We start from the raw sequence: 10,235 nt of genomic DNA, 5'->3' as shown, positions 1-10,235 counted from the left end.
GCCTCATCGGGTCCTCAGTCATCCCTGCTGACGCGCCGGGCATGCGATCCCCTCAAGCGGGTGGGTGCGGGCCATGGACTGGGGCGACCACTCCACGAAATTACGCAACAGGCCGGGGACACGCGGGGGTGGCGCCGCCCTTACCTCCCTGCTTCGGCCAGAGCGCCTCTCCGCAAACATGGCGAGCGCTTCGTCCCACCACTCCGCTCGCCCCGCGACGCCGCGGCCGGGCCTACGGCGCGCCGTGATGACGTCCGTCCAACGGCGCGCACGGGGACAAATGGGGATGTAGGAGGTTCCATCTGAACGTGAGAAAAAATTACTTTGCGGATGAGTGAGCACGGGAACGAGCTCCCCAGAGAGATTACAGTGTCTCCTTCTGTGGAAATATTGAAGACCATCTGGACGCTTTAATGCATAATGTACTGTAGGGCACCTGCCTTAGCAGGGGATGGGGCTAGATGTCCTCCAGAAGCCCCTTCCAAACTCTACAGTTCTGTAATTCACTTAGTTAAAGTTTCTCCATAAGGTAATTTGCTTTGTCTGGTGAATTAGAACTCTATAGAGGTTTAGATTTCATAGAGTACGACAAGCAGGCTTTATTTCTTTGCACCTAGTGATGAACTGCGTTTGCACATGCAACATTATAGCAGAAAAGCTGAGTGCAAAAGTTATTACATGCAGGATAAAAAAAGACTCAAAGTATACAATAGTAAACTTTATTAAAGAGAACCAATTTCAGACTAAGAGACACTAAAAGTTAAATTCCACTTCTCTTTGAAAGAATAGCAGCCTAATAGAAATTGTATTTGACTGAGCTTTGTTGCTGTGAATAATACAGCTCATGCACAGGTACAGCTGTATGTTTTGTACATAAAGTATTCACTGAATACTACCAAGATATATACATGCATACACAAAGTTCCAGAAGATTAAGGAGAATATTTCTAGACAGTGGTTCATTTCGGATCATCTTTTGGAAGAGGTCTTCTAAAGAGAAGAATGTGTGGCTCTGTGGGAATAAAATTGAACAAAGTGTCAGTCTGTCCTCTAAGCCTTGATGAGAGCATTTCATCAATTTAATAAAGCCTGAACACTACTACTGAATAAGAAATGAATAAATCAAGCCCACAATTGTCCTTAAGTGTAGTATTTACAAACCAATTCTACAATAACCGTACAGGTCACAAGCATGTGCTTTAAAATTTATACCAAAGGTTGACAGTATCATAAACTTGTAAAGGAAGGAAATACAGCAAATATGGGAATTAACACACTCTGTCTCTCTGCATTAGATTATTTGAATTACTCGTATATGAGTATAAAAGTATAAGAAACTGCTGATGCTGTTCTTGTGAGGCATATACTGCCAAACATCAACAAAAACCATTTCAGTTAATATAGCTAGCTTCTGTTAGTATTGACCTGACTTAAGTGCAAACCCCTCCAAAAAATCCCATTCAAAAATACCAAAGGTATCCAATTTTGAAAATGTAGACTAGTTTCTTCATCATTTTTTCTGGAAACTTGGAATTTCATGAGGCTGGCTTTACTTCAGCCTGATTAACAAGTACCAGGTATGGCTATTTTAGTACACAGTGATTGGAGAGGTCTAAAATCTTTGTCATCTTTTAATTGAAAGGCTGCATTTAATAGACAACTACTAGACCTAAAACTATATCATGGATTTTTCAGAGCATTAATGCAGGACGTGGTCTACATGAGCATCCGCTGGGTTTTTCTACTAAATAGGTGTACCAGGTACATGACATAGAAATATGCTGCTATATAAATTTTTCCTCAGCCACTGATATTCAAACATCATACTTGTATGATGTCACAAAAAACCTATTGCAGAGGTACAAACAAGTTTGAACAAGATGCTCTTTAAGGTCCCTTCTAAAGTATTCTACAACTTTGATTTGTCAGTATACAGAGAAAGTATAAACTTAGAACAAAACTAGCATTTTCCAATCAGTTCCAAGATTCAGAGGTGAAATTTACACCAAAAAATCTCCTGCGTTGCTTATGTTACTACCTAACTTAAATAGCAAGGAGCTGACAAAAGAAATCAAAAACACTTAAAACAATTAGAAGCAAATTCAACAGCAGGAGCAACTATTCATCTTCATACTTCAGTTGAGTACCAGTCTCAGATGATATTTTAAATTTTTTTTTTAAAATATATCTCAGACTCCTTTTTTATCAGTCATATTCATCTGTATTTACCTGGTTCGTGGATCATATAATGAACCCATCCAAGACTTTGCTGAACTCCAAGGCTTCTCCATTCCTCTTCAGACAGAAGATGAGCTTTTGGCATTCGTTTTAAGAGTTCTCTTGGCAGCATTACATGCCTGTAGATTAGTAATTAACACATTACACCCTAGATACCTTGCACAGGTCTCTGCTAAAAGATATTAAGCAAGTCCATTCATGATTATCAGCATTCCCTAGAAAGTTCTTTACAGAGAGAGTGGTGAGGTGCTGGAACAGGCTGCCCAGAGAGGTTGTGGATGTCCCGTCCATAGAGGTGTTCAAGGCCAGATTGGATGGGGCCCTGGGCAGCCTGGTCTGGTATTAAATGGGGATGTTGGTGGCCGTGCCTGTGGCAGGGGGGTTGGAGATTCATGATCCTTGAGGTTCCTTCCAACCCTGGCCATTCCAGAAAGAGTCCTAGGGTGCTCATGGATACCAGCAATTATGGAACATCAATTCCAAAATTCAATTTTAAATGTACATCTTCAGTGCAACTGCATATTGAGACAGCAAACATCCTAGAAGAGATTAATACCCCTGCATGCTCTAATTATGGTACTTGTACTTAAGGATGTGTTACTAGCAATAGTCCATCATATAAACAACTTAAAAAACACACAAACAGTGACTCCACACATTTCTAAGAGATTGAGAAACTCACTCTTGTTTGTATTTTGTAGTGAATATATTCTCTATAGAGATTACAGTGCTAGTTTTTAAAGTCAAAGCACTAATACCACTTTGGAGCCTGAGGTAAGAAATCTAAGACCCTCTTTCCACATTTGCAAGTTCCTTCATCATAAAAAGAAGTATTCTATCTTGTTTCTGAGGCCAAATGACTATTGAGTCAGCAGGAAGCAGGTACTCAGGCTCGACGTAGCAAAAACACTCGTTTGCAGTAGTTCTAGAAAATCTAGAAGACTGTAAACTGTACTGTTAAATGAACGACAGAACCAATTAGTACTGTTGCAGACCTTTGAAAACCAGCAGGTAGAGTACTGTCTGAAGGACTTCACAGAGTTCATCTATCAGCACTACACTTCGAAACAGACCTAAGAAATGTTGCCGCTAAGGACTCTGAGCTGGTGAGCTGCAGTGATAGCCTACCCCGCCTGCGCGGCCCAGAACGTGCGCTATGCGCTGCCCAAGGCCGCTCCGGGAAAGAGACCGGCAACGGCCTCAGGGCAGCCAGCAGGACTCCCTCCCTCTTCCCTGAGCCCGTGCTCCGAAGCTGTTTCTTACCGGTACTCGTATTGCTCGTCAAAGTACTTATCGGAATAGTAGATATCCTTGTGAGCCATAGCGAAAAGCAGAGGAATTCCAGGAACGACACGATCTGCTCGCGAACCCCCTAATGACTAACTGCCCGACTCGAGCCCGCTCCGTTTGAATCTATCGGCTCTATTTTCTATTGGTCTGCTGGCAAAGCCAATTACGTCCCTCAGGCACTTTTCATGTCCCGCCCTCTCGCCGACCCACCAATCATTGGAAGACGGAGAGTAAAGTGCAGAGAGCTGGGAGAGGGGAGTGGCGGGGCCCGGGCCGGGGCGCGCCGCCGGAGCAGCGCAGTGATTGGCCGGTTCCAGTACGGTCTGGAGTGGATTGGGTAAGGAAGTTGTGGCGGTTGTTGGTTGCTAGTCCCGTGCTAGTCTCGTGGACTGCTGTCTGCTAAGCTCCGAGCGTGTGGGGGCAGCTTCCTTATGACGGACAACGGGTGCAGCCTCCTCCCACCGCCTCCATGTTTAAGTTAAATGTGTAGCGCACTCGGGGTTTGGAAGGTGCTGTGTCCTGTATCATGGAATCAAACAATGGGGTGGGTTGGAAGGGACCTCAAAGACAACTTAGTTCAAGCCCCTGCTACAGGCAGAGTTACCATCCGCTAGATCACGCCCTAGATCAGGCTTCCCAGAGCCCCATCCAGCTTGGTCTTGAACACCCCCAGGGACGGAGCATCCACAGCTTTTCTGGGCAGCCTGTGGTAGTACCTCATCACCCTCTCTTGTGAAAAATGTACCCCTGGCATCTAATCTAAATCTTTCCTTTTAGCATAAAACCATTTCCTCTTCTCCTTTGACTATAAACCTGTGTAAAAAGTTGATCTCCCTTCTCTTTATAAATCTCCCATTAAATATTGGAAGGATGTAATGAGGCCTCCTTAGAGCCTTCTCTTCTGCAGGCCAAACAAGCCCAGTTCCTTCAGCCTGTCAAGAAGTGCAAAGGTGCACAAGCCCTCTTAACAACTTCATAGCCTCCTCTGGACCTGCTTCAACAGCTGCTTATCTTTCCTGTACTGGGTGCCCCAAATCTGGACATTAATATTCCAGAATGGGCTTCATGAGGGCAAAGTAGATGGGGAGAATCACTTCTCTCACCATTCTTTTGATGCAGCCCAGGATGGAGCTGGCTTTCTGGGCTGCAAGAGCAGACTGCACTTCACAGCTGCACTCAACCCCATCATCTATGTAATTGATAAAGATGTTAAAGAGGAACAGATCCTTAGGGTACATCACTTTGTACTCTGTTTTTGACTGTGAAATGCTCTGCTCCCTGGCCTTACCAGGTCACTGTTCCTGTATATGGTACAGCATGTTACTTGTACAGGAAAATGAAGGATTTCCAGGAAGTTTTTATTACAGCACAAGGAATTCCTGAGGCACCCTTACATTCTTCACTTTGTTGCTTCTGTTTCGGCCTCGAGGACAGTGCTCGCAGCTCAGGCCCAGAGTTCAGTAACAAACATCAGGTGCAGGTGCATTCATGTACCAATTTGTAAGCCTTCTTACACAGAAAACCAACACAGTAAATATTTTCATGATAAAATACTAGCAGCAAGTTCCCAGAATCGGAAAGGTTGTAAGATATGAGTTATTTTTCAGTATGTAAAAAGTGAATACTGTGTTTTCCCCCTCCAGAGTTATTTCCTGCGTACAGTTGACCTTGAAGATCAAACAGGCTTTGTGTTGTCCAAAAGGCTGCTTTTCTCTTTGAAATATCTTTTATGTTCTCTCTGTTGTTTCTCAAGAGAAACCTAGATTAATTTTCTGCTTTCACAGTGCTATCAGAAATGCATGTTTTGACTCTGGTCATCTAATGCTTCTCCTGAAACTGTTCTAATAGCTTTTTGCTATTTGAAATTTGAAGCTATGCAAGGCTATCATGCTGAGATTGGCTTTGGTAGAGGCTGCTGTTTTCAGCAGCAGGGCACCCTTAAAGTGGAAGCAGTCTGAAGTCTTGAATCTTAAAGTTTAAAACAATCTGAATAAACATTAAAATGAGTTTGTTTATCTAACAGGTAATATTACCCTAAGCAAGGATTTGGATGGTACATGCTGGTGTTTGTTATAATCTGAGAGTAATATTTTCTCTTAACTGAACTGAATCTGAGAGCACATTTACACAGATCATTTACAGGCAAAATGGAACAAGTATGTTTGTACTGGGTGCTGTTAGTTGTTCACATTCATTTGTTAGCAAAGATACTCAACATAAATATAAAATCCAGTGTAATAATTAAGTACAAATCGCCTGTAAGATTCCTAAAGTTTTGGCTAAATTGAATATAATATTTTTTTTTTAGCTTACTTTCCAGGCAGCACAATGATTATTTTTTAACAGTTAAGGCAGGTGTACCCAGAATACTTAGTTTGGAATGGCATTATTTAATGATGGAAATGGAAAAATACTTCAACAAAGGGATTCTGCTGCATTGAAGATGTTTTCTCTATGTAGCTTTTCTCATGTATACTGAACAGGAGAGAAAATTGACCTTAATGGCAGCCTACGTATAAGTCTCCTTTGAGTGCACTCAACAGTAAAAGCCTGAGTTTCTTTAGAGCAACTTTTTCTTTCATTCCAAACACAATTATACCAAACAATAATTTTAAAGAGGATTAAATGAATTGTTAGGAAGGCTGGCATTCAATTTTGCTTTAGATTCCTCAGATTATTTTGAAAACACTTGTTCCTCAGGACTGAAGAGCTGTATTTGTTAATCAACCAGCAGAGATAACATAATGAACATGCTGTTTGTTGTAATCTAAGACTAGGAGATATTCTATTAGCATTGGAATGCCATTTCAGCTCCTTCTTTCATTGTTTCTTTTCCCTTGCTAGACTGGATAGATTGGTGTACCACAACTGTGCAATTAAGTTGCTCAGTTCCACTGCTAACATCTTCCTAAAATGAAAAACTGAAAATAGGGATATCATTTGTAAAAATACTTCATAAAAATATAATAAGCTTACTGCGTGGGCTATGAGAAATGCGAACAGACATAATGTTCTTCTTACGATTGCATGTACAGAATTCAGGAACTCAGTTACTGTGGATAAAAAAAATTCTGTGACTTATAGCTGAAGGAGAAGTTGTAAAGTTTCCATCTGTGGTCTTCAGAACAATTTCTTATTATAACTTTCTGCAGCATTTTCTGTTGAGTTCTGTGAGACATTTGAAAAATTGAAGTTTAATAATCTTTTACTACAGTTCTGTTTTTAAACATGTTCTTCCAAGACACTGTCTTGAATGTGTTCTCCTAAATAGAACAAGATTACAGTCAAAGAATCCTTTGTCCCGTCTTAATGAGTCATACTCATATGTGCAGTTAATAATTTGTGAATAATTCACATGCATATCACATTCATAATATATATTAATGAACTATTAACAGTGTGTTTATACTTTTAATCTGTTCCATTTGAAAACAAGGATCAAGCTGTTATGCTTTCTGTTGAATTTGATTCATGATCGGAATTACTGGTTAATTTCATTCAAGCATAACAGAAATATTCATAAATAAATTATTGCAGATTCCATGGTGTGGGAATGGAATGTTGTTTCTGCATTTGATATTAAAAAGAGCAATTGGTTTGAAGAAGTAGAACATAATATATTTGTATTCTGTAACTTATCCTTAGAAATAGTTGATCTAAGAAGTAAAATACTATATATGTTAGCGCCGTTTTAGAAACATTATTACTGAATTATGTGATTAATTCTTTCTTGCAAAACTGTAAGAGTTGTTAAATGTTCCAAACAATGCAAGTATAGTGTTAGGGATTAGAAAACATACTGTAGAGTTGTTCTGTTAGGATAAGAAACTCCCAGCAAAAGAAGAACAGATTTAGCAAACATCAAAGAAGTTAGGGCCTCTACACAAGGCCAAATTGTCTCACTCCGTGAGAAGGTTGGGACGTGACAGGCAGGCAACAAGATACTCCTCTGTCTTTCTCCCGAGCTTATCTTTGTGAGAAGAAGGACAAGCAGATATCCGCAAAATAATGATCAGGTGTGGAATAAATTAATTAATTAACTACAGATTTACACTTGTGCAGCAAAAATTGTCTAGTATTTCCATATTTAGTGAAGCATTGAGAAGATTGTGAACCTAAAGTACTCAGCCAATGAGGAACAAGGGGAGAAAGAGATAAGCGTCGGGGAATAGGAATGAAAGATGTAACTCTGTTTTCTGGGTGCCCTCCTGCTTGCGGGACGCCCGCCATTGCAAATGCGAATAAAATCTGCTTTATCAGAGATACAGACCTAGAAAATTATTTGGATATTTCCAACAACGGTAACACAGCAGAAATATTCTGATGAGAGAAGGCATTATAGTAAACTCAAACCGTACTTGACGCTCAAGAATCTGCATGGGAAGAAAAAACATATGCATACCTCTGTTGTAAATATCCGCTAGCCTTTGGTGCACATGCCATTCACAAACCATGAATCTGTACCATTCAGTCTCCTTTGGTACTGTTCTTCATTGACTTGATGTACATGTAGCTTCACATGGTATTTGCCTAGTATTTCACAGCTCTAGAAATCATCAAAACACTGGCCTATAGACCTAAATCAGACTGTGTGTGTAAAATTAACAATATTTGTCTTTGCAGACTTGATTTTCAGAATTAGTTTATCGGATTTTAGATACTTAAAATTGGATTTATTGCCAAACTCAATTTGAAATATCTTTTCAGAAGCATTGAGTTACTTGTATGCTAATTAACCTCTCTTCAGTTAATTGAAGAAAACTGATTATTTATCTTTTGTTCTTCATTTCACATGGGATTGTGAACTATTTCTTGGAGACCCTAAATAAGGATGCTGTGTTTTGGTGGTTTAGCTATCTTTAAATAAGCTAGTGCAAGTTTTGGAAATAATCTAAATGAATTACAGTGCATTGCCATCAGAGAAAGGTAAAACTGAATTTAGAAACAGAGCAAATTATGGATACTTATTCCATTATCTGCACTGATTCAAGAACTGTCTTTTGTAGACATTCTTGCATGAATTAATTCCAAGTCATAAAGAAGTCCAACCTGCAGGGTGAGAATAAGAGATACACAATGGCTCAGGTTTTGATCATAGAATCATAGAATGGCTTGGGTTGAAAAGGACCATCATCTAGTTTAAATCCCCCCTGCAATGGGCAGGGTTACCACCCACTAGACAAGGCTGCCCAGAGCTACATCCAGCCTTGCCTTGAATGCCTCCAGGGATTAGTCACCTACAACCCAACCTCTCTGGGCAGCTTGTTCCAGTGCATCATCACCCTCTAAGTGAAAAACTTCCTCCTAAGATCTAACCTAAACTTCCCGTCTCAGTTTAAAACTGTTCCCCCTTGTCCTATCACTATCAATCCATGTAAACACGTTCCCCCTCCTGTTTATACGTTCCCTTCAAGTACTGAAAGGCCACAATGAGGTCTCCCTGGAGCCTTCTCCAAGCTAAACAAGCCCAATTCTCTCATCTTTTCTTCATAGAAGAGGCGCTTCAGCCCTCTGATCATCTTAGTGGCCCTTCTCTGGAGCTGTTCCAAGAGTTCCACGTCTTTCTTGTGGTTGGGCCCCCAGCCTGGACGCAGTACTCCAGGTGGGGCCTCACAAGAACTGAATAGAGGGGGATAGTCACCTCCCTCTCCCTGCTGGCCACCTGTTTTTTAATGCAGCCCAGAACACAGATGGCCTTCTGGGCTGCAAGTGCACACTGCCGGCTCATGTCCAGCTTCTCATCTACCAGGATCCTCAAGTCCGCAGGGCTCCCTCCTCTCAAGGAGATCTTCCTGCAGTTTGTATGAATACCTGGGATTGCTCCGGCCCAGGTGCAGCACCCTGCACTCGACCTTATTGAATCTCATTAGGTTTACATGGGCCCACTTCTCTGGCCTGTCCAGGTTCCTCTGGATGGCTTCCCTTCCTTCTAAAGTATCAACTGCACTGCTCAGCATGGTGTCATCTTCAAACTTGCTGAGGGTGCACTAAGTGCCATCGTCTGTGTCATTGATGAAGATGTTGAAGAGCACTGGTCCCAAGACCGATCCCTGAGGAACTTGTGACCAGACAAAGAACCATTGATCACAACCGTGTGGCTGCAATCAACCAGTTATTAATTCATTGAACAGTCCATCTTTGAAATCCATACCTCTTCAGTTTAGAGAGAAGGATGTGGCAAGGGTCCATTCAAAAGCTTTGCAGTTGTCAAGGTAGATGACATCTGTTGCCTTTCCCTTGTTTACTAACGCCATCACTCCATTCTAGAAGGCCATCACAGCTTCTAGGAGGATCTGCTCCATGATCTTCCCACGCACAGAGGTCAGGCTAATCTTTTTGGAGAAACATAGATCTATGTCATTAAATGGAGATTTAATTCTCTTACATTTTCTCCCTATACGTTTTCCTGTAAAGAGTGTCTTGAACCTTATCATAGGAGAACAGTTCCGATCTGAAGAGCCACACTCAAGTATTCCCGTACTAACCAAAATCAGTAATGCTAAAATTAGGAGATAATTATTTCCATAGCAACCAATGTTCTTTCGGCAAATTCAGGATGGTACCATATAACGTCTGGAGAATCAAGTACCGGAAAATACTGTTAGATGAGGCACAGTTCTGCTCAGATTTTTTCGTGTAGGCTGTGCAAGGTGACAGTATCTCAAAGTAGACCTATGGAAAAAAAATCGCAGTGGAATCACTCAGAT

At 41.2% G+C, this 10,235-nt stretch overlaps 2 protein-coding genes across 5 annotated transcripts in view; both read right to left on the bottom strand.

The window, feature by feature from the left end:
• The window catches only part of SECISBP2 (SECIS binding protein 2), a 189,891-nt gene extending 189,475 nt beyond the window's left edge, over positions 1-416 (bottom strand). For 2 of the 4 annotated variants that reach the window (XM_019610559.2, XM_019610560.2), the window contains exon 1: positions 145-416. In XM_019610559.2, the coding sequence (XP_019466104.1) occupies positions 145-401 (257 nt within the window). In that variant the 5' untranslated portion in view covers positions 402-416. The remainder of the gene's footprint in view (positions 1-144) is intronic. The other 2 variants (XM_031557337.1, XM_031557338.1) reach the window with 1 other exon arrangement.
• Positions 417-703: 287 nt separating this feature from the next.
• Positions 704-3,660, bottom strand: CKS2 (CDC28 protein kinase regulatory subunit 2). The gene is made up of 3 exons (XM_003213588.4): positions 3,502-3,660; positions 2,230-2,357; positions 704-1,012 (listed from the first exon to the last, which is right to left on the bottom strand). Exons 1-3 carry the CDS (start codon positions 3,558-3,560, stop codon positions 960-962), a joined length of 240 nt encoding a protein of 79 aa, XP_003213636.1. The 5' UTR covers positions 3,561-3,660; the 3' UTR covers positions 704-959.
• Between the last annotated feature and the right edge of the window lie 6,575 nt (positions 3,661-10,235).

Source organism: Meleagris gallopavo, chromosome Z, assembly GCF_000146605.3.
Source record: "Meleagris gallopavo isolate NT-WF06-2002-E0010 breed Aviagen turkey brand Nicholas breeding stock chromosome Z, Turkey_5.1, whole genome shotgun sequence".
NCBI lineage: Eukaryota > Metazoa > Chordata > Aves > Galliformes > Phasianidae > Meleagris > Meleagris gallopavo.
The sequence above is the reverse complement of the archived record's forward strand: the minus strand, read 5'-3'. Positions and strand labels throughout refer to the sequence as shown.